The sequence below is a fragment of the Mustela nigripes genome, chromosome 3 (genome assembly GCF_022355385.1).
Source record: "Mustela nigripes isolate SB6536 chromosome 3, MUSNIG.SB6536, whole genome shotgun sequence".
Taxonomy (NCBI): domain Eukaryota; kingdom Metazoa; phylum Chordata; class Mammalia; order Carnivora; family Mustelidae; genus Mustela; species Mustela nigripes.
In genome coordinates this window covers 193,266,739-193,290,831 of record NC_081559.1, presented here as the reverse complement: position 1 = coordinate 193,290,831, position 24,093 = coordinate 193,266,739, and the positions used below count along the sequence as shown (strand labels likewise).

The following is a 24,093-nucleotide window of genomic DNA, read 5'->3' as shown; positions in this document are numbered from 1 at the left end:
GGAAGCCAGCTCTGCAGCAGACAGACAGAGAGGCCCGCGGAAGCCATATCCTTAGCCCCGTGCAGGACCCTGGTGCAGTAGGGGAGAGCGAGGTTCAGACCAGAGGCTAAGCGGGGCTTCAAATGACCTCGGCCAGGTCTAGATCTTGACAGCTCTCTGCAAAGAGAAATCAGCACAGTCCACTGACAATGTGGCCAATGGTGAGTGTCCCACAGCGGGTCACCTGCAGAATCTGGAAGGAGAGAGGGGGGAGGAGGGAGGGCAGGAGGAGACGAGATAGGTGTGTTTCCGATCACCATTAAATTCACGGAACGCTGCCCACAAACGGTCCCAAGTACAGCCCAGTGGGTCTCAGGGTGTCTCTGCTTGTGCGGGTCAGAGGAGGCATTTTTGAGGGGCCCCAAAACACCTGCAGGCTGAGTGATTCACTGAGAGGACTCCCCGGGAGGGAGGACCATCAGAGCTCAGAACTCAGGAACTCTGTTCCACGCATGGAAACAGCTGGTTCCAGAGGGAGGACACAGGTGGCAGCTGGCCCAGGAAGATGCGCAGGCAGAGCCCCTGGGAGACCAGGCCCAGAAGCTTCCACTCCTACCCCAGGGGACTTGTGGGGACAGTTCACTCCCCAGCCATTTCTGGGACGGCATGCCTGAGAGAGCAGGGTAGGTGCTGGCGGGGTGGTAGGGGGAACGTGACGTGTTGCAGATGATGGACACTCATTCAAGCCTCGTCAGGCGGGGTGTCCGAGGGCTGAGGGGTGACCCGTCAGGAGCCGGCAGGGCCAGACCTCCTCTGCAGTGAGCGGGTTTGGACACCCCCAGCCAGCTGACTTCAGCCTGTCTCCCACAGTCCCTGATGCTTGGGGTAGAGAGCAGGACCTGGAGGGTTTCCCCAGTGCTGCTCCCGCAGAATTCCCGTGCTGGGCATCCCTGTTGAGAATTGAGCCCCTAGAGTCTGGGGGCTGGGGAAAGGCAGACTCAGCTGACCCCAGAGGGGCTGCCGGGTCTGTGAACAGCACGGCACTGTCCCACCTTGAGTCAAGAGTCTATTGCCTCCCCCTGAGTCAGCCCCCGCCTTTCCAGCGAGGGTCCTGGGCAGCTGTCGGAGCGGTACCCGGGAGGGCGGGCGGGGCCCCGGGAGGGCACGGACTGGCTCATGCAGCCTCCGCGCTTGCCACCCTTTGTTCTTCCAGCCGCCATCCATCATGCCTGAACTGATTGGCCCCTGTGAGCTGCTCCCCAGGGCCCAGCATGGCAGGCGGCTAAACAGCCGGTTTCCCCCCATCCCCTGCAGGCACTGCTGGCCACAGACCCCTTCTGGGTATCCTGTGCCTTCTCATGCCACCTACCCTGTGACGTTTAGGGAAGTGGGTCACAATGACACATTCACGAAACTCTTCCCTGAGGCCACATTGGACCTAAGCTGGACGTCCCCTCCGGGTTCTCTCTGCCTCTGTGAGTGCTCCCGGCCCTGTGGTCTAGTGGGGCTGCCCTGGGCTCCACAGGAGGCTCCCAGAACAGCACAGAGACATCCCAGCTAATACAGCGCCAGCAGCTCGAACGTGGCCCGGTTTGAGGAATACAGATCCTCCACGGTTATTAACTTCCCAGGGAAGAACATAAGGCTTCAGGATAAAACCTCCTTCTGCTTTTAAATTACAGTTTCAATAAACAATATTGCAGAGGTTGGCCTTCCTCCAGGGGGTCTCGCTCAGAGCCGGTGGGGGGTCCGGGCTTCGGCTGGAGCAGGTGTACGCAGAGTGAGCTCCGCCTATGGGGCTGACACCCGTAGGCAGCACCAGATTGAGTCTGCCAGTGCCAATCTTGGGGGTCCACTTGTGTCCTAGCTCAGAGGGTCAATGAGAGGTCCCGTGCACAGAAGCTGCAGGAAAATGCACACACGTGCAATCACTGTGGAGGTTTTCCTAACATGATGCCAAGGTTGCATGGCTTTGCTTAGCCGTAAGGTGTGGCAGAAGCCCTGGGGGGGTTTGGGAGCCAGGAAAATTGTGTTGGTTTCAGCATCCCCAAGATGCTAGATTCAATCCATAATTCATAAGCCGGAATGCAAACTTAATCAGAAGAAATCAGCCCCTGCACGTTCACTTGTGGCCACAGGCTTCCTATATTCTAGAAGAAAATCTAACACTTCCTCTGGAGAATGGATTCTCTGGCACTCTTTCCTTGCTGTGAAATTTAGAAGTTTGCAAAATACCCTGTCAATCTACTCCAGTTCTACCCGAGAATTCCCTCTTCCCTACAGCGTCTGCCTGGTTAATTATGCCTTTCCTTCCGGCTATATGTTCTTATAGCCCTGTGCGAACCCAGCCTGCATTCCACCTTGGGCTCCAGGATGGCTGTAATCCCAACACAGCACCCTCCAACTCATCGGGTTTGAATGTGAATTTGGTGACCTGTGGACTTCTACATACCTTTAGAGGCTTTGTGATTACTCGTGATTTCTGAAGTTTCTTTCCCAGAGTTAGACACCTACAACCTGTATGATGGATGAGGTTTAGAATGCAATTCAACCTGGAAGAGCTGAAATAGTGGCTTCAAATTCATACTAGGTTGTGAATGACTGATGGCAACAGCTGTTACCCGTCTGGGGAATCCAGGATAGTTTTTCCCTTGGCCTTTCACAGTACCCGCAAGACCTATCAGGTTTTGATGGGGGGTGGGGAGTAAGGACCACCCGGTACAAGAGCCAACAGGAGGAGACAGGGGACCGGGAAGGCTAATATCAGTCACGAGTAGAACTGGCAGCCTGTATGGTTGCCGCCTTCGGAGTGACTTCTCGTGCATCCCTGGCTTGGGACATGGACAGATCTGTTTGCATCCACCCTACACTTTGAAGGCCTTATGCTGTCTGAGCAAGGATGGGGGAGGTACTGTGTGCATGCCTGTGGGTACGTCTGTATTTACTTGTTTTTACTTTGGCAGGGTCCCTCCTCACTACTGTCGCCTGGGGACATAAATCTCTTGGTTAAGGTAAAAGCATGAAGTCCATGTGCATGCATCTGGAAATGGGGGGGGTGCTGGCATTTCAATAAGTTATGGCGCGTTTGGTTTGAACAACCATGTGTGAATATCCATGACGATATTAACAGCAGTATTTGTCCAGAGCTCTCCGTGCCCAGCGATGTGCTAAATCCTCTGTCTCATCCGGCAGCCACTGGCCACGTGTGTCAGTTTAGCTTTAAGTTAATTAAAATTAAATACAAGTCAATACAAAATTCACATCCTTGGTCCCACTAGCCAGAGTCCAAGGACATGATGGCTAGATGTAACTAGAGCTTATTTTGGTGGACAAGGCAGATACAGAGCATTTCTATCCTCCTAGAAAGTTCTCTGTGTAGGGCTGTGCTACATGATTGGTGTGCATCTCTTTCCTGCCTTCCATCCGAGGTTGATACTCTTTGCGCTGTGGCTTCGCAGGTACGGACCGTGAGGCACTGGGGATCATTGGCTTTCTGGGAATGCAGTCCAGTGTTCACTGACTTCAGAGACTGACCCTTAACCCCACACAAGGCTGTCATATGTTCTAAAAAACAGTCATAGGCAGAGTCAAACAGCTTGGGTATGCATCCTCCTGGTGAAAGGATCAGGGCACAGGACAGGTTAGTGAAGGTCCCAGCCAGGCCCTTTGGCCAGGAAGGAGAGCAGATCTGGGTGCAGACTTCGCTGGTCTGCAGGACCTGTTCACCTTGTCCATGGACACTGAAGGCCCTGAGAAGCTGGGCATCCCTCTGCCAAGATTGGGCGAGGACTGTGAGGTGCCTTGGTCCCCCGCCTATGGGCGTCAGGCCTGAAATGAGGGAAGGCTGAAAGGCTGTGAGCAAGACAGGCGGGTAAGGTCTGTGTCTCAGGAAGAACCATCTTGCCGCAGTGAGCAGGGAGGGACGCTTTTGCTGGCTCTGCATCAAGCCTTTGTCTTAATTTAGGGTGAAGCTTGGCATTTGTGTGATCAGCTCCTTCCTCATTTCCTGTGTTCCGAACAAGCACTTGGGTTATGTCAAAGTCACAGAGCTCATGCCTGGGAGGGAGCGAGTGAAACAAAAGAGAAAAGAAAACCTTTTCAGAGGAGCCCAAGACTTTTCATCTCTGTACACAATGAAATGCCTTGGTGAAAAGCTATATATTTTAGGTTTTTTTTTTAAGTAGTAATAGAAAGTCTTTCCTGATTTTAATTGACAAGACTTTTTTTCATAGTCAAGGACATGACAAAAAATCATTACCTATTGATTAAATTCCTTGTTCATTGGAGGCTTTTATTAGTCTCAGTCATTTCTCATAATTCCACTGCCCTAGAAAGAGCTGGGAAGCTCTCCTTCCCTGGCAAAGAATTCAACCTCGAGATGTCCTAGTCTTTCTGCCAATGGTAACGGGAGTGTGAAGACTCATGCTTCACGGCTACCACATTGAGGTAGACCTTTAATCCCATCCGTGCTCCTTTCCTGCTGCAGGATGCAACTGTGTTCATCAGAGTAACTAGGAACCCCAGCGGGGACGGGGCACCTGCATTCAGGGTGGTGCCCAAGCCTTGCTGGTCCCATGGATCAGTGCTTTGCTTGGGTCAAGTGGGTTTTCCAGGTCAGCAGAGTCTACTGATAGGGGCTTCAAGATTTCTAGGCAGCCTCTGCCATTCTGATGTAGGGTAAAGCCTGCTGGTCTGGCCCAGGTGGCTGGTGGCATGTCCCTCCCTTGCTGAGAAGGCATCTTTTTTTTTTTTAACAATATTTATCTCTGCTCCAAGGAATTTTACAGCATCACATACTTCATTCAGACAGTTGGAAAACTGCCTGGGTAGAAAGTTCATCTCCTGAGTCCCTGGTAAATGAACTTCCACTGTTGGCTCTGTGCCCAGCGAGGTCATCCTCAGGATGGCTCCATCACTTGGCTCCCTTGGATAAATATTATTTCATCTGATCTTCCCAGACAGCCCAGTAGGTGGGCACTGCGAGATCTGCATTTCACAGGGAGGATGCTGAGCACAGCTGAGCAAGGCACGTGGTCAAGGTAACAGAGCTGGATGGTGGCAGAGCCAGGACCCAGACCCAGTGTGTCCAACCGCAGACCTTTGTGCTCCACCCCTCTGTCACCTGACTTCATCTAGCATGGGCCAGACCTGGCTGCCAGCTCCCTGATGAAGTGTGGGTGGGTGGTGATTTCCTTGCCTGTCGCTGAGAGGTGTGAGAGGTAGGCTGCGCGGCCCCTTGGAGGAAGACTGTAGTGAGGATTCAGGTACCGGGCAGGTTGTTTAATAAGATGACCCCACGGGTTATCTCTGCTCCTGGAAAGCACCAGCTGCTCTCTGCGTAGCAAAGACTGTGGCATCCCTCCCTTCGGTAAGCGCTGGGCGGTGTGCTCACTTGGTATGCTGCACCATGCTGAGTGCCAGCCGAGTGAGCTAGTTTTGATGAAAACATCTCAGGCAAAAGAAGGGGGACAGAGATCAGGGAGAATCAACATTCACAGATTCCGAGGAGTCCTGCAACATACCAGGGGCTCTGCCTGCGTGTTTCATTCAGATTTTGCAGCACTCCCCTAAGGAAGAAAAAGGACCCTATGATAAGGGGATAGACTCAAAGGGATTGCGGGACTTGCCTGAGCAGCTCCCTTAAGTCAGGGAGTCAGCAGTCAGTATCGATGATTAAGGGCATCCAATCGGCAGGTAGAGCAAGGCAGCAGATTCAGGGAGGGAAACCTTACAGGAATTACACTGGCAGGTTAGCAGCTAAATTCACCCTGCGGTCCCCTGTGCCAGGCATGGCGGTCGGCATTTTTCATTCATTATCTCATTTCTTTCTCACCAGACCTTGAGGGTCTCCATTCACAGATTAGGTGAGGTCTGGGTCCAAACAAAACCCTGTCTAATCTCAAGGCATGTGGCGGTAGTCCTGGGTCAGGAGAAACAGGGGCCCCAGGAGCGTGGGGGCCAGAGTGAGCATGGGTAGGACTGTAGGTTCGGGGCTGGTCTCCTGTGCTCCCTGGACTCTGGGACTCGTCAGAGCCATAATCCAGCATCCTCACTGAAGGTCTGGGCATTGCTACGGCTCGTCTTCAAGGAACGGTCTTTTTGATTTGATTTATGTCTTTGAGATAGAGTGAGAGAGTGCACGAGCAGGGGTGGGTTAGGGGTACAGGGAGAGGAAGGAACAGGCTCCAGGGAGCCCGAGGTGGGGCTCGATCCAGGATCATGACCTGTGCCAAAGGCAGACGCTTAGCTGACTGAGCCACCCAGGGGCTGCATTCAAGGAACAGTCCTTCACAGAATCTGTGACTAAGACAGACCCAGGCTGAGCATTAGCCCTCCAGGAATTGGCAAGAAATAGGCAGTGAGATTCTTTATTATGCTCATATAACCCCTTTACAGTGTGGATCCCGCCATAGAGGATAGTTTCAGGATCACCACTGTGTCCTCCGATACTAGGAAAAGGTCATCAGGTGGGGTTCCTGCCGCCAGACTAGCCCCATTCCGCGCATCGTACACGCACTGTGGCAGGGTTCCATGGACGCACCTTGTTTAAGAACAAGAGAAGGTCTGGGAATAGGGGATTTCCTCCCAGCTCTGCTGCTCCTCCAAACAAACCCAGTGCTCCAACCACTGTCCTTTGGTCGACCTCTTTCACCCTCGCTTTGTACACCCCAACATTTGGCACTCCCCAGCCTCCAAAAAATATTCACCCAGCTTCTCAAGCCATCCATTAAAAGAAGATGGTGCAGGACACTGAAAGGTCAGGGGCTCAGTGGGGCATTTGGTTGGTCCGTTGGGTCAGGGAATTCATTCATGTATTGAACCCCTGCTCGGCGGGAAGCCCTTTGCTCTGACTGGATGAAGCAGCTCTAGCCCCATCTTCTGAGTGCTCACAACTTTGTGCTTGGTGGGGAAGGGATGGAGCCATACACGGACGACTTCAGCAGTGAGGCAAGTGCAGACGCTCCAGGGGTTGTGGCAGAAGGAATCTGTAGCAGCCCCTACTCTCATGAAGCAATCAGGAAGGCTTCTTGGTGTCAAGAGACTTTTGGTGGTTGAGTAGGAGTGAAGCAGGTCAAAGGAAGGTGAGCCGTTCAGATCCACTTTGGGATGGAAAAACCTTCTGTCCTCAGTTAGGGACCAAGGTGATGGCTAAGTCGCCCGCAGCATCACCTCCTGTAGGAAGGACAGCAGCTGCCGCCAGCCTGAGCGGATGCCTCCAGCAGAGCATTCCAGAAGCTGTGGGGAATGCATTTGTTCTGTGCAATTAACACCATCGAAGCGCAAAATCTTCAAGCTATGTACTCCTCGTGGTCTCAGAGCAGAAAGGCACGGAGCCTAACAGTGCACACTTCGCAACTGGTTTCTCACTGAGAGAGAGTCACTGAGTGCAGGCGCCGAGTGAGAATCCTAGCTAAGGGCACTGGGGCTGGTCTGAGATCTAAGTGCATCTAACCTGTATCCCAGGGAGAGGGGAGGGAGGGCTGCAGAGAAGCAGCACCCCAGGGCGCTGGGATGAGACACGTCCGGTGGTGTGGCCAAGCCAGTGAGTTTTGCTGGGTCCACACTGAGCTCCAGACTGTAAGGTCTTAGCATGACACAGACAAATGATGAAACATGTTTCCTGAGCTGAGAGAACCATAAAATCACACCAGGGACAGCCCTCCCCTGCCTCAAAGGAGTAGAGCAAGTCTCACTTCCTGTCAATATTCCTGAAACACCTACTTCGGACAAAGAATAATGCCAGGCGTGTGTGGTCAGATCCGGTGTGTGTGTTACAGCCAGAACATCCCGAGGCAGTGTGCCTGTTCCTGCCTTTGTTCTGCTTTGTTCACCAACCACTTAGGCAAACCCAGGAGACAGAGAAGTCAGCTTCCAGCGTTCCATCTCCAGCTGTAGGAATAGGACATGTTGTTTGTAACAGTCCTAAACGTTTGCCTTGAGTCTGTACTGTGAATGCTTTTATTTTATTTATTTTTAAGATTTTATTTGCTTATTTTTATTGTACAGAGAAATAGAGAGAAAGAGAGAGAGAGAGAGAGATCCCAAGCAGGCAGACAGCCAAGCAGAGAGAGAGAAGGGGAAGCAGGCTCCCCACCGAGCAGAGAGCCTGAGTCGGGGCTCGATTCCAGGACCCTGAGATCGTGACCTGAGCTGAAGGCAGAGGCTCAACCCAATGAGACACCCAGGTGCCCCCGTTAATGCTTTTAAATGCTCACAGATCGTGGTGCACTTTTGACCTCACTGTTCATGAGGCAACGATCCAGACGTGTCAGCACTCAAATCTGAGTTCAGAGGAAGAGAGAGAAAAATGCCAAGCCTGATTCGAACACTCCAGATAACGGCCCGGTGCACCTGATTCTACATCACCTTCCCTCTCTCTTTGCAAGGGACGGTTACTGATTCTGTCTCTTTCTCAGGACTTGTGCAGTGGCTGCCCTCCTGGCCCCCCGGGCCTCCCTGGTCTGCCTGGCTTTAAAGGGGACAAAGGTCTCCCAGGAAAGCCAGGGAGAGAAGGCACAGAAGGGAAAAAGGTAAGGAGAAAAGGGGACAGCTTGTCTTATCACCGCGATGAGATACGTCGTCTTCGAGATCCCCGTGCTGCCTCTTGGTAGAAATGGGAGGAGGCAGAGGCTTGGGGGACTTCTGGGGGACTGGGCACCACATTAATCGTGAGCTGGGCCTGTGAACACACAATCACACTCGGCAGCACTGTAAGGACCTATTTTACTGTCCCTGCTCCCCTCCCCCGGGGACTTAAAAACAAGTCCAGAAACCAGCTCCAGGTGTGAAGGCCAAGAAAAACAAGGCTGTACCCACCTCGAGTCTAGCCCGGACATAAGTACAGCCATTTTGGCAAAGCAAAAGCCGGCACCTAGCACTGTAAGAGTGGGTTAGCGTAAGAATGGCCATGGAGGACATGGGGAGTTAGAGAGGAGAAGGGAGTTGGGGGAAGTTGGAAGGGGAGGTGAACCATGAGAGACTATGGGCTCTGAAAAACAATCTGAGGGGTTTGAAGGGGCGGGGGGTGGGAGGTTGGGGAACCAGGTGGTGGGTATTAGAGAGGGCACGGATTGCATGGAGCACTGGGTGTGGTGCAAAAACAATGAATACTGCTACGCTGAAAATAAAAAATAAATTAAAAAATAAAAATAAAAAAGAATGGCCATCCTGAAGGCCCGGAAGCCATTTTACTGAGCGTCCCTAACCAGCCCACATGAGCGCGGGTAACTTGAGATAAGAGAAAGTAGCTAAGACCTAAGAAACAACTTAATCATATACCACCAGGGCCGTTAGGCGATGGCGCCACAGGGACCAGATGTTAAAGAAAAACAGTTAACTTGCAGAGATCACAATCCTGCAAGACAGGAGTCTCCCTTGGTTTGCAAATGTCCTGGTGATTTACAACAAAAAGGCTATCTCTTCAATGGCCCAATTTCCAGAGACAAAGGGCTCAGTTCCTCAAGACCTGAGGTCGCCCTCCCCACCATAAAAGTGAGGGAGGCTGAGGCAGAAGGAAATGTAAATAAAGTTAAATTTCTTCTAAACCTACATCTCACTTAACCGCCAGAATGGCGCCAGGGTGATGCTGGGGTGGCAAAGGTTAAACAAAGTTAAACTGTCAAAGTGGGGTGCAAGCTATGTATGTAGCCATGGAGAAGTGCCCTGAAAACGCTACATAAACCCTTGGCTTTGAGTGCTTGGGGTCCTTGTTGAAACCCGCTGCGCCGGGCGGATACTTGGACCCCAGCGAGCTGGAAATAAACCTCACTGTGTGACTTGCATTATCGAGAGTGTTCTCTGTCTAATTGAGGGGTGGTCGACTCTGTACCCTAACAGCACCACATGCCCGCATTCATTGCTCAGATGTGCTGGAGGGAGGAGGAGGGGACAGGGACATTTCAATGAGAAATGAGCAAATAGGTGTGCGAGGGCTGTGGCTTGCTGAGGACTCTGGCTACGAGCTCAAGACACTCATTCTTGTTTTTCTTCTGCTCCTGCTCCAGGGAGACACTGGGCCCAGGGGCCTCCCAGGGCCTCCAGGAGTAGCCGGACCACAGGTCAGTGAGCCCTCATTCACCCCGTGTACCTCCATTCTGCTCATCTCACTGGTTGATCTACATCAGAGGAAGAGGGGTGTCCTGTGTGGAGGAAGGATGCTTTGAAAATCATGATACCCACATTCAGGGACTAACCATGACCTTGAATGTCTCAATGACCTTGTGAACGGTCACTTGCTGAGCCTCAGTTGTTCATCTACAAATGCCTTGGTGGCTGAACGATGAAGTGGGCTAGGAGTTGGGACTAGGTGGCAATCACTGGTTAAGGCGGGAGCTTTGGGGTCAGGCGGCTCTGGACTGGAATCCCAGCCCTGAGTGGCTTCCGAGCTGTGTGGCTTGAGGCAGAATCTTTGACCTCTCTGGGCTTCAATCTTACCACCCATGAAGGATAAGAATAAAAGTGAGAGTCACCGATTTGTTGGAAATGAACAATATAATATATGAAAGGAGCTAGTTGTCCAATAAACAACGTTCCTAGGAACGGGCTCTGCCAGGGTGGGCGAGCATTACTGCTGCTCACAGGAGAAACAAGGCTCCCATCTACCGTGGGCGGGGGCAGCTCTGTGCTTTCACCAGGCCAGGAAGACCCGCCTGGGAAGAAGGAGCTGTGATCACAGCCTCAGAACAGGAGGGGTGGCTCTGGCTGCCGAGACAGGTGTCTGGGCTGTGGTGGTTGGGCTCCTGGTGGTGATGGTAGGTACTGCTAAGCAGAACAGACTGTGTGAATGCGGACGGGGAGGCAGGAGGGGAGGAGAGCTGACCCCCCACCCTCCCTCCCCTTCCCTCCACATTAGCACCCCAGGTGCTGTCCCTGATGGCCTTGGGGCCTCTGTGCTGCCTCTAGCTAGGAAGGCTGCCCTGCCCCAACATTCAGGGGCAGGTGTGTCACTGTGTCCCTCCCTGTGGCCTTAACAACTGCATGGGAGATGCCCCTACCAGGCCTGGCACATGGCAGGCCCTCGGACAACCTTAGCCTCCACTGCTCTGTCAGCCCGTGAGGTCCCAGCCAGCGGCAGGGCCAGGACTGGGGTGAGGATCCGGACATAACATGTAAGGGGAATCCAACACCTCAGTAACCAAGATAAATAAGACTTTAATGCTGTATTTTAAGAAATTTAAATTAGTGCAGTTGAGCCCCCAGGAACAAAACGTCACAATTTTAAATAAAGATGGGACCTAGCCCTGTACTTGAACCGCTCACCTTCCTTAGTCCCCCCAATCCCAGCACCATCAGAGCCCCATTTACTTATACTTTTATACTTTTGTATTTTGTTCCTCTTGGATCATTTGGCATTAATTTTTGTTTTTTAAATACGGCATTGAACTATTATATATTTTGGATACTGATGTTTCCAGAATCCTTTACGTGTTTACGTGCAGGTAAGTACTCACTTGACTTACCCTAGGGTCAGCCCTGGAAAATGGGGTTGGAGCTCTTACTAGTGTATTAGGAAGCAAACAGGAATTCTGTGGTATAACAGCAGAGCACTCACTGGAGCCGCTGGGTATCAGGATGGGAAACATCCGGACTTTCCAGCCTGCCTGGCGGGCTGAGACATCTAGTGTTTATGGCCCATAGACTCTGTGAAGTCTTATAGGGTGTTGACATACCCAGGGCTCCTATTTCAGAAACTGTAGATGTCAGGTCTCAATGCAGATGGAACAAGAGATTTTCCCCATCGGTGCTGGGTTAAGAGACACCCGTAAAGCTTAGCATTGCCTCTGCTATTTACCGTGCTTTACCCTCCCTTTCTGGGGTCATCAGCTGGGGTAAGCGGATTCTGTAGGCAGCCAGTTTCAGTGGATCCTTAAGCAACCTTTGCTGTCAATTTGTGGGGGCTGGGCTTTGCCTCTGCTGAGGAATGGCTTTTATTCAGAGAAACAAAAGCAAATCAATTAAACAGATAAGGAGTTCCCTCCACTAAGTAGGGATTGTTTTCTTTATCAACCCAATCCCACTTGAAGTGCTGGTGTCTTGAGACAATGGCTCTGCCTTTGTTCCTTTATAATTTGCTTCCAGGGAGGGTTTCTTCTTTTGCATATTCAGAGAGAGCCAAAGAAAGCTTCCATCCAGAAAACAGCAGCGAAATTAGTGCAGTAGCTGATAGACAGGGTTCTAGCTGTCTCCATTTGGGAGTCCACAGGTGACCTTGAGAAGTTGGCAGGACTTGGGGTCCACCTTACATCATGAGCCCCTAGGCAGTTACAGTGGGCTGTTTACCCAGTGTTCTAAGGGCCAAGGGCCAGGTTACGGGCTTTCCGGTATCATCTGTTGTAGTGGTCAGCATGATTCTAGGAGCTACGGGCATTATTCCACTTTACAGATAAGGAGGCTAAGGCTTGGCAAAGTTAAAAGCCAATACTGCCAAACTCTGGGGTGGTACACCAGAGGGGACCCCTGCTGGCCCAACTGTAGTATGTTGTAGTATGCTGTAGTATGCCACCCCAGTGAGTATGCTGTCAAAACTCCTAGTAACGGGAGAACCCGCATCAGCACCACGGACAGCTCCCAGGAGGGTGGCATCTTCCCAGGACCACCACCTCCTCTTGGGGAGTCCCTGAGGAGTTAGAAGTCTGAGCCCTCACAGGCGGGCCTCCCAATCCAAGCCCCTTACTATGTTCTTTATTCATCCTACACCACTTGCCAGAAAACAGACGGGAGGAGTGTTTCATTTTCTGTTGAACCTCGCTTATCAAACAAGATCTCAGCTAGACCTGCGGACTTGAAGATGAATTTGTGCACTGAAAATGCTACCAGTGGCCGAGCACTTAGGATTATTGTTCTCTCGCTTTCCTAGCTAGAGGTCCCCGGTGCTCACTGGTGCCCTGCCTCTCCAAGGGCCTTTGTTGTCTTGGTTGGTCGCGACTGTGATCCTGCATCGGGGAGGTCAGCTTTCCCAAAATGGATCCTGCAGATTTGCAGCTGCTCTGACTGGTGGCTAGGTCTGGGGAGGTTAATGCCACGATCGATTACAGCTTCACTGTGGAGCTCTCAAACTGCCTAAAACACTGACTTTCAGGGAGAGGGTGTGGAGGTAGTGGCTGCTGTGATGATTATGATCCATGCGGAGGAGGAAGGAGGAACGAGATGATAATCAGAGTGAAGACCCTGGGAGCATGCTTTTCTGCAGAGTCCATTGTAAAACCCTCTCCCAGTAGAAAATGGTGATTATTCTCTCCTCCACGAAGAGCATTTGGGTTTCTTCTCCTTCATGTGCCCACCAGTCAGGTAATGGGAACTGTAAGGACTGTAGTCACTAGATGACCAGAAGCCCCCACTTGGAGTTTCTGGACAATTCTGGGGGTGATGGATAAGACCTCCTTTGCTACTCTTAGAACTCCAGAAGAGGCTCTAGAATCCGTTCCTGCCCAGAAGGTACCCCAGTGCCATATGGTTTATGCTCTCTTCAAGAGTATAGGTCTCTTTCACCCAGAGCTGCCTCAATCCTGAGAGATTTTCACCAAGCACTCCTTTCAAAGTTCCCTTATTAGTCAGGAGGTGTAGAGGTAGGTCAGGTATGGGCCATGCCTTCCAGGGCCTGATGTTGTGTTGGAGAAGAAAGACCTGCAAGCTGGTGATTTGTACAAAAGTCAGACTGGGGCTGGGGTGATTGCAATGGGAGGGCACAGGCTGGGTTCTGGAGGTCAGTGAGTGTTTCCCCATCTGGCTCTGCCACTTAGTAGCCGAATGCATTTCACTTACTAATTATAGCACTTGGGCTATTTATTTGACTTCTCTGAACCTTGGGTCCCTCACCTGTAAAAGAAGAGCCATATGGTCTACCTCACAAAGGATGTGAGGATTGAACAAGGAAACATTTTCAGAGCACCAGGCATGGAACCAGCTGGGTACATCTACCTGCAAATGTTCCTCGTAATTGTTTCTCTGAATGAAGAGCATTTGTATCAAATGGTCGGGAGAAGAGTAAATGGCTTTAAGGAAAATCATGCCATGGGGCAAGGGGTCCCCTGTGAAAGTCACGGGGAAGTGGTAGGATTTTAGTTGCATTGGAAGGTGAGGCAAGGATTTGTCAGCCATCCTTGGGGAATGGCTTTCCAGGCAGTGAAACAGCACACAAAAATTTGGGGATAGGACTTAACTCTGCCAGCAGCAGAGACTTGTTAACTGGGATTTAGGCCCTGCCCTCCACGGTTTGTACATTTCTGGTGGATTCACAGAAACCAGCATCCTTCGAGCAGTCCCCCGTATGAACACAGCCTCTAAGTAATTGTTACATTGTACGCTTTGTACATGATGGTCTTGAGAAAACACAATTAAACACTGAAGAAAATCTTCTCCTGACCCAGGAGAACCTCTCCAGGAAGGTGGAGGAGAAGGAAGACAGCCCTGTTACTGAGTCAGAGTGTGACATGCATCATAGGCCGTCTGCTGGGAGACTGCAGGCTGAGATCTTACTGTCTTCTGTAGCCAGGCAGCTACACCTGCTGCAAACAAGTCCTTGAGATAAACAGGAACTGGTCCTCCAGTCAGAGGACTTGACAGCACCATTGTCAGGCGTGCTCATCCCAAGTGGACCTGGGCGTTAGGTGATCACCTGTGTTAGTTCATTAGCTTTATAAAAAGGAAAATGAACTCACATCTTTATGACAGGAAATAGTTCTGCAATTTGGAGCAAAGAGCCTGCTTTTCCCTTAGGCTCCCTTTCTCCCCAGAGACAGGAGATGGGGGTCCCTCTCTCCCTCGGATGATTGATTACATTTCAAAGGGATGGATGCCAGGTCCTTGAGAGAGACTTTTCTGAGTCCTGGATCTGGCAGGACTTAGTTAGCTTTTAGAAAGATTTACATACATTTTGAAGAAGCACAGAACCAACAGTGACAAGTTTTCTAAAGTAAATGCTGTAAAAAAAAAGTTTTGGGGGAGAGAATCTCTTCCCTTCTTTTCATGGGAAAGAGATTTAAGCCCTGACAAGCATTCTGAATGAGTATCATCTAGGAGACCAGAGCTAGTAAAGTGATGAACTAGTACTCTCCCCCAAATATAAACTCCGGCGAGCAAGGATGTTGTTGTTTCGTTGCTTAGAAAGCTTCCTGGAGCAGCTCATTAGACTTCTAGGCTATAAAGGCTATGCTCTTGACATTATGAAACCAGTGGGACAAGGCATCATGACTAGGAAAACAGCTAGAAATGTAACTTGGGCAGGAAGAGGCAGTTTGAATACGTATATATCTGGATTAGAGTCCAAATCTTGCTTTTTTATTAGCTGTGTGACCTGGGGTAAGTGACTTCACCTCTCTGGTCTTCAGATTTTTTTAACTCTACTCTCTGGTCAGAACCTCCACCTCATAGAGGAGTCTTGCGGGCTAAATTAAATAACACAGTCATGTTAAATATTTTTTGTGTCAGGTCAGTATATAAACAAAAGAATACACGGATTGGGATCTCATGTGGAAAGTCCCGGCAATGTGCCCAGAGGAGCAGAGGCTTGGTAAATGTCAGCCCTCACTTTGGGAAGGAAGTGAGTCAGGGTTGGGGGTGGCTGTGTTTGCTTTGATCCTTCGCTGACACAGAGAAGGAGACAGGACAACTGTGGAGATCCTTGAGCTCCTGACATTTTCACTGCTGGGAGTTGAAGGTGGAAGCCACCCTAAGCCCAGACTGAGGACTGGGATTTGAAAAGAAGCCATTTACTTTTAAGGCAATTGTCCTAAATGTCAGAGAAGCAGTATGCTGCTACACTATGTCACTTCTTTTCATTGAGATTATAATACAGCCTGCAGACAGTGTGCTGGCTTTATAGATTGAAACGCAGTAGAACTAATTACATGTAAAAATGTTGGAACAAATGCTCTTCCCCTCTGAACCTTTTTCTCTCCTCTGCACACTGGCCTTTGGCATTTCACAGGCATTAGTTCGCCTGAGGCCCCCAGCACAGCTCATGGAGTGGTCAGGGAAGGTTACAGGTGGTCACAGTGCCCAGTTAACTGCTGACGTGGCACAGCAGTGTGGATGGGGAGAGGGCTGGACCCTATGTTTCAGGGGCTGAATTGTGGGGCTCTGTCCCTGGATTAACTCTCCTAGATTGAACTGCCCCTGGCGTCCTTCATTTACGGGATGAAAAAACCCAGAGCAAAGAGGGGACATGATCTGCTCAAGGATGCAGAAACAAGAGGTGACAGGCCTGGAGCAAGAGCCAAGATTGACTTACTGCGAAAGACTTATTTGACTGCATAATGCATTCTTTTAAAGGAACTGACATGTTTTGTGTTTAATAATGTTTTGATGAAATACATTTGTTGCCTCAGTAAATGCAGAGCCAAAATAGGTGACAGTTTAGAGAGATTGGAACCTTTGAATGTTACTTTCAAGGTTAGTCTGTGAAAAATATGTTTGATAGGTTTCCTATCATGAGTGTCTTAACCACAATAACGACAGCAGTGATGATGGTGATGTGACAGTGATCATGGTGATCATGTTGACAGAGGTGATGGTGGTGATGGTGATGGTGATGATGATGGCGATCATGGTGATAGAGGTGATGGTGATGATGGTGATGATGATCGAGATGATGGCAATGATGGTGATGATGATGGTGATCACGGTGAGAGAGTTGATGGTGATGATGGTGATGATAGAGATGATGGAGATGATGGTGATGATGGTGATGATGATGGCGATCACAGTGATAGAGTTGATGATGATGATGATGGTGATGATGCTGGAGACCATGGTGGTGATGACGGTGATGGTGCTGATCATGGCGATCATGGTGAGAGAGATGATGGTGAGGATGATGATGAAGGTGATAATGGTGATGATAGTGATAGTGACAGATGATGGTAATGACTAAAATGATGATAAGAGTGATAGCTAACAATGAACTCAGTACTGGCTTATGCACTTTGTAGATTTTCGGTTATTTTAATGCTCGCAACAATCCCATGACAAAGGTTCTGTTTTTATTATTCTCATTTTAAAAGAAGGAGTTAGAAGTGAAGCAGGTTGCCCAATGACAGGGTTAGCGATGACAAAGCCAGAGTTCAAATGCAAAATAATTTACAAAAAGTAATTATAACTAATGTTTATTGAGCTCTTGCTATATTCTGTGCTTCGTGTTGTGTCTGATTTTATTTCTTCCAACACTTCACAGAGTAAGCAATCATTATTTTCTCTACTTTGTAGATAAACAAGAAATCTTACAACTCACGGTTTAAGTGACCCACTCAAGGTCACACAGCTAGAAAGGGAGGGAATAAGCACACATACATACAGATGGAGTGAGTCTTCTTCCTCAGCCTTCTGGGCAGTGCTGTCCCGTCCACTGTCTTAGCTTCTCCTTCTTCCCACCTCACACCAGACACTGTGATGATTTGGCTCCTTTCCCTCCCACACCCAAATATCCCCGTTTCCTCCTGACTGCCCCTCCTCTCTTCGTCCTGGGCCTTTCCGCCCACCCTTGACTGCAGTGAGGAATCCCTTCTGAAACGGAGAGCAGTCAAACTTCCTAGTGCCTGCAGCTCAATCCAGGTTCAAGGAGAAAACATGCAGGGCTCTCAGTGAGGGAGGCATTGTCTGCCTCCCCAGTTCCATATTCCACTGACCCCCATCAGCACCCCATGACCCAGTTAAGCCATTCCATCAGCAGTTCTTCAACCAGACTCCCTTGTTTCTCTCTGTGGATGCCATGCCTGGCCTGTGGCTCAGACTGGATGAGAGCTTGATGAAAGAAGAGTAAATGGATGAAGAAATGAGTCCAGAGCTAGATGAATGCATACAGACTTTTTTTCTTTTGCAATGTAGTTCTACCAACATTTCTAATAAGTTTCTTTCTTTTTTCTCCCAAGGGAAGTAAAGGGGAGCGTGGTGCCGATGGTGAAACTGGACAGAAAGGTGACCAGGTAAGAACTTACTTTGTAAAGAACCTGAAGAGACATCACTGTTTCTCCCAGATGAATTTCATTCTGCCATTTCTGACCTCACCTCTTGGATCTCCTTTGTTTGAAGTAGGGATTTTTTTAAACCACATTTTCATGGTTTCCATCTTGATTCCTGTGGTTCATTGTCACCTTCCCCTTCCCCAGTTATCTGAGCAGCCTGCCTTTTCTGATTTCCTTTTGTTTTGTTTTGTTGGAATCTTACCCTTAGAGGTCTAGTTCTCTGAAATGGTTATCATCCATTACACAATGTCCCCTTCTTTCCTTCCACCCTCCCATCACTCTTCAAGTACCTGTCACATGACTCGTGGTACTAGCGGAAATGTTACACAGATGTCCCTTCTGTGCTCAGTGCCCAGCCAGCCTTGTTGGACCACTTCTCCCAATGCATTGCAAGGTAGCTTCCATGACAACATACTCCTCTTTTCTGTGGATTTGAAACCAGCATCCCTGTCATCTTTTATACAGCATTACCAGCTGATTCTGCAGTCCAGCTCCCTAGCCTCCAGCAGCCTTTCTGCCAGTTCAAGTGGCTCCTGCTTGGCTGCTGTCACTCTTCCCCTTCCTCCCTCCCACCTGCCTCCACCCATCACTGCTCTCTGCATCTTCCCATCGGTGCTCCTTGCAACCAGCTAAAAGGCAGGCATGGCACCAGGCTCTGAGCTGTAGAGAGAGTAACGGGCAAATCCTGACATCATGGAGGTTTCTGTTCCATGACGGTGAAGCAAGCACTCCTGAGGGGATGTGTTCAGAGCGATGCTCAAGGTCTGAACAACATGCTCATCTAAAGTTCCATCTGTGTTTGGAAAAACAAAATATACTTGGATTATTCTTACAACAGCAAATTTTCAAGACCAGTACACTCGATCCTGAGTGTTACAGCTTGCGTTTCCCAGTAGCAGGAGATAGAGGTGAAGGGCAGGGAGATCTTCCATGGTTGTGTGTCTGCTTTTGTAAAACACTGTCGTTCGAAAACAAAATGGTGTATGCAGTAATCTAGCTTGTTTAGCTCCTGCCATAACACACATAGACTCTGCTCTGCATGGAGGCGAGAATCTCTTTCTTAACGTAATGCAACTCCACTACAGCAGAGGTATCATGATTCGGTAACCCCAGAGTTTCTGTTGTGACTGTATGTTGTGTGTGCATATGCTTTTATTTGCTCTCACAGGATGTTTCCAGTCTACACAAAAATTAGAAAGCATAATAAAAAGACCCCCCACCTCCATACCTATCACCCAGCCACAGGATCCTGTAGCCACTATGGCCACATCTGTTTTCATCTGTGCCCTCAGTGACTTCCCCACACCATCTTCCTTCACTTTATGTAGAAGCAAATCCACTCTCAGGAGAGATTCATTTTTGTAAATATTGTTGGATACTTGGAAATACACCAGTAGTACACACACACACACACACACACACATACATATACATATATATGTACACATACATATATAGAAAGTCTTTTTGTTGCCAGTGCCTTTATCTAAAATCATTACTGGAGTTAGAAGTCAGATTCTGGGTTGTTGTCTGAAATTTACTAGCCACCAAAGTGAAAAGCTTCTTATAGGTCACTTTGAAGAATTGTCTCTTGTGTTTTCCTAGGGTCATCCTGGAGTTCCCGGTTTCATGGGGCCCCCTGGGAGCCCTGGGCCACGGGTAAGTCATGATTTTGAATCCCCTCCTCTCTTGGTTTTGATGCTGGAACAGGTTCCCATGCTCATTGGACCTGCCTTGTTAAAGACTGGGCTGATACCTTAAAGGTGTCCAGGGGCTGAACAGAAGGTGCAGGTCCCAGAGGGACAGTGGGTCAAGGATGGGGACTTGACCCCATGGGACCCAATGGAGTCAAGGATGGAGTGACTTGAATAGGTGGTGCTCCTGGGCAGTTCAGTTAAAATGCTGTTGGGACCAGGGGAGCTTGGCAGAGGTGGGCAGGCTTCATATATTATTAATTTCTATCTATCGCATGTGATGAGAAACCTGAGAAAAGTGTAAGATTAGGATCATAAGTGAGAAATGGAGAAGTAGGTTCCTGTCTTGCATAGGATCCTGTCCCATGGCAAGAGGCTCTGGGCATCACAGAGTGTCTTTAAAAACACAGACTTTCCTGGATTTACTGTAATTAATAACAATAACAATAATAACAACAAAGTTATTATTATTCATTGTTACCATCTTCAGCTGCTCATTCATCATCACTCAAAGGCATTGTCATCAGTATAACCATAGATTTGGTGAATTATCTTCCCATTTATCCCCACGGGCCCCCGAGCAAATGGTTTTCCTTTCCTTGGTAGTGACTGACGCTGACCGATGCTCTTCTAACAATTTCATCTCCCTTTGGTCTGAACTGCCCGCAGATTAGTCTTGAAGTTGTTGCTTACGTAGCCACCTAAGGTAGCCATGGTAACGAGCAGCGCAAATGAGCATCCTCACCTAGCCTAGCCAGGACCAGCCGCCTGCGACTTCCCATGGGTTCTCCAGGAGCCCTGGCCCCCCAGACTTTGCAGAATGAGGGATCATTTGTAATGGCTAATGGACAACTAAAGGGGAACCCACTTCAAATAGGGACATAATCAGTAGAGAAGCAGAGGCTGAGTTAAGATCATGAAGTTCAAATGCATGCTATTAATCTTTCTTTGTCTTCTTTTTAACAACTCTAAATGACTTCTAAGTGTAAGTATGTTTGTTCTTAGAATAAATTAGGTCGTTTTAAATGTATATTTCCAATAAGATCATACAGAAGTATGAAACTGCATCTTTTATTTCTAATCTGACTTTTACAGCAAATTCATAAAAAGTACATTAACTGTAAAAGTACTAAAGCTTTCCCAGTGTGCTGGAGAGCTCACCTCAAGCCTCAGACCCTCAGCTCAGTCCCACCTCCCTGCGTGGAGGGCCTGTGCTGTGAGCATCCTTTCCCATTTCTCAGTCTTCACGCCTCATTGTGTGTCTCTGCTGTGACCAGGATTTCAAACCGCCTTTCCAGGGGATGGTTCAGCTCTTGCCATTTAGGTTCAAGAAAATCTATTAAAGCCCCCTCCCCTCCCCATCCCGGTCTTTCAAAACCCTATTACGCATCCCCAGTGCAAAAGAAGCCGTGCTCTCCTCTCCTTGGAAATTGCCCTTTGGACCCGAGGGCAGCTGTAGGAAGTGTCTCCTAGCCACTGGTTCTCATGCTAGATGATGAATCTGGGATTCAGAAACGGGCATGATCAGAGGGCAGCTTCTCCGTCTCCCACTGATCAATGTGGTCAGTTCATGCAGTTGATTCTTACTGAGTTCCTGCTCTGTGCCATGCATGCCCTGGTCTGTTCATTGTTTTTGGGAATGGATGCCAGTCACCCGTCCATCTGGGTTCAGTGGCCAGTCATACAGAAGCAACTCGAGAGCAGGAAACCTGCCTGGTCATTTATGCATTGTTTCTTTGTGTGCTTCTATGTCAGATGCCATAACCAGGGACATAGATACCAAACAGATAAAGTTCCTTTATTATTGTTACTCCAAAGCTTATTTCCTGGTGCTCAGTTGGCATCCTTCTTTCAGAGAAAACCCTTCCCCTATTCCCAATGCGCTGTATGGAATTTAATTACAACATAGCTAGGTTCCAGGGTACAGGGTGCTGGGGGGGGGGTTGGCAAAATTATATAGAAGAATCTAATAGAAACCCCATTGTTGGGCTGGGTTTGGACTAGAGGTGGAGGCTCCCAGCAGCAGCCCAGCTAGGGAAGCATGAACCTTGAGATATGTATGCACGTATTATCGACATCCTTTATTTCTAAAACATTTACTGACTCATTACCTGGGGAAGAGGTGGAGGCAAATCTGATTGCATCTTATCCCTGGGGCATTTATCCGACATGGCAAATAAGACCTATCTTCCATAGCTGTATCAGATTTCCTTGAGGTCCATGGTACAGCCATTTCTGTAGCCCTAAAACTTGGCCAGCACTTGCTATGACATAGGCACTCGATAAGTGTATGTAAAAAACCTAAAGCTGCTGGGAAGGTATCATCAGTAAAGTATGCAAGATCTTGCGTATTTGTTCCCCCATGTCTGCAGTGCTTGTGGTCTTGGGCAGGCCAGTAGACACACCACTGTTATGAGTGTCTGTGATAACAGAGAACACTTTGGGGAAAGCCCTTAGTGAGCGCCAGCGCTGGCTAGCTCTTTCTATGTAGGACCGTACTGAGTCCTCTCAACAATTCAAGTGAAATAGGTCCTCTCTTTTTCTCCAGTGCACAAAGGATCTGAGAGATGCAGAGGAGTAAGCAGGATATGGACCCAGGATCTGGCGTGGGGAGGGTGCACCCCAGCCGACACCCTCTGTTCCGTGCTAAGCATTCTGCAGGCAGCGCCTCCTGACCCGCCTTACAGCCTGGGCGATCATGTCACTTCTCCCCTTTACCAACAAGCAAACTGAAGTTAAATGCCCAAAGCTAGAAAGAAGCAGTGTATTTGTTCGTCTAAAGACTCTCTGCCCCATCTGCCAGCCAGCCCAGCTTTTCCTTTACTCATGTATTTAAGAACAAGTGAGCCCCCGCTAGCTCCAAGGAACAGTTTTAGTTCCCAGTAAAGCAAATAATCGATCAACACTGGTATGTCAGAGGGAGGCAAAAGCTAGGAGCGGCATAAAGGCGTTATTAAGAGGGGCAGGGACTTGGATTTTCGATTTGGGAGGCAGGTGATTTCTCACTGAACTGAGACGGGGAAGAGGGCATGCTATGAGCTCTGAGCCCAGGGGACTGGATTGCAGGCAGGGGGAGCAGCCCTGGAGAGAGCCCGTAGGGAGTCGGGGGCAAGTCTGGGCTCACTCTGCTGTACTCACCTGTGTAGAGCTCCTTCTTCCTGGATCTGTCTATGCGTTTCCCATCCTTGAACTGACAAAACCAATAGCTTTCCCTATTGACCTGGACCATAAATCCAGTCGTTCCTTTTTGCCTCTGTCCCTAAATGTTCTCTGATATTAGCTGAAAATGTCCACTCTGAAGTGAGACCCTGTCCCATTGTCCTAGGGATGACTGTGGATGCTCTGGTCCTTCGTGCAATGTGGCTGCCGTGCTCCCAGCATCTTTGTGTTCCCAGAGGCCAGCCCTTCCTCCTGGGGAGGGCAGAAGCCCCCCGGGAGTACCTAGGGTTCCAGCTGCTGGGGAGGGGCTTGGCTCGCACCTTTGTGCTCCCCGGGCTTCGTGCACAGAGAGACACTCATGATTCCGCCACTGACGCCCTGCTCTGTCATCCTCAGGGAGCAGACGGAGTTGCTGGCGTCGCTGGCCCTCCAGGAGTCCAAGGGCTGCCGGTAAGTTCCTCGCTTGGCTGTCCTGCCTTGAGTCTGTGTTTGGGTGTCCCAGAACCCAGGTGTATGCCAGCCCTGCCCCGGGGCCTCCCTACCTCTGTGGCTCACTCACACCCAGTATTCAGCAAGGGTCTTGCAAGGAAATCACAGAAGGGGCTGCTTTCTATTGGTGTCCAGTGTCTTGCCTCAAAAATACAGGTTTGGATGAATGACGTGGCAATCTGTGATTCCAGGATTCCATTAACAACCAGCTCACCCAGGCCCCGGCCAGTGTGGTTCTTTCCCGACAGGGAGAGGGGAGTGGAGAGGCTGGAGCTGACCCACGCCGAGGCTACGGCGTGCATCAGGAGGCACATCAGGCAGGAGGACCGACCCCGTTAGTCAACCGTTCCAAAGAAGGGAGAGAAGTAAGAAAGGGGTCACGCTCCAAGCTGGCTGGTGAGCAGGTCACCCCAGGGGTGTCCGGACTCCAATGCCAAGAGCGTTTGAGGAAGCAGTTAGGACAGCTTCCCCCTCCTGGGATGAGGAGGACAAAGCCCAATGGGACTGGATCTCTGGTCCAAAGCCACACAGGAAATCAGTTCCAGGTCCAGAGTGAAGTCAGTTGGGAAACTCCCAACTCCGGGTTCTTCCCTCGGTTCCACACTGACCCTCGGTGTGGGGCGGTCAGGGTGGGCCCCAGGGGAGTTGAGGTTGAAAGTTCCCAGCCAGGTGGATGGTTTTTCCTTCCTCATCTGGCCGGTCCTGTCCAAGCAGCCCACCTGCTGTTTACCGATTCCCAGACAGCAAAGGATTTGCTTGCCAAAAAAATTTTTACAAAACAAATTTTTACAAAACAAAACAAAATAATTTTTACA

At 49.7% G+C, this 24,093-nt stretch overlaps 1 protein-coding gene across 1 annotated transcript in view; it reads left to right on the top strand.

The window, feature by feature from the left end:
• The window catches only part of COL22A1 (collagen type XXII alpha 1 chain), a 236,498-nt gene that overhangs the window by 176,303 nt on the left and 36,102 nt on the right, over positions 1 to 24,093 (top strand). The window contains exons 41-46 of the mRNA XM_059395531.1: positions 2,943 to 2,990; positions 8,397 to 8,510; positions 9,984 to 10,037; positions 17,844 to 17,897; positions 19,542 to 19,595; positions 23,186 to 23,239. Of these exons, the coding sequence (XP_059251514.1) occupies positions 2,943 to 2,990; positions 8,397 to 8,510; positions 9,984 to 10,037; positions 17,844 to 17,897; positions 19,542 to 19,595; positions 23,186 to 23,239 (378 nt within the window). The remainder of the gene's footprint in view (positions 1 to 2,942; positions 2,991 to 8,396; positions 8,511 to 9,983; positions 10,038 to 17,843; positions 17,898 to 19,541; positions 19,596 to 23,185; positions 23,240 to 24,093) is intronic.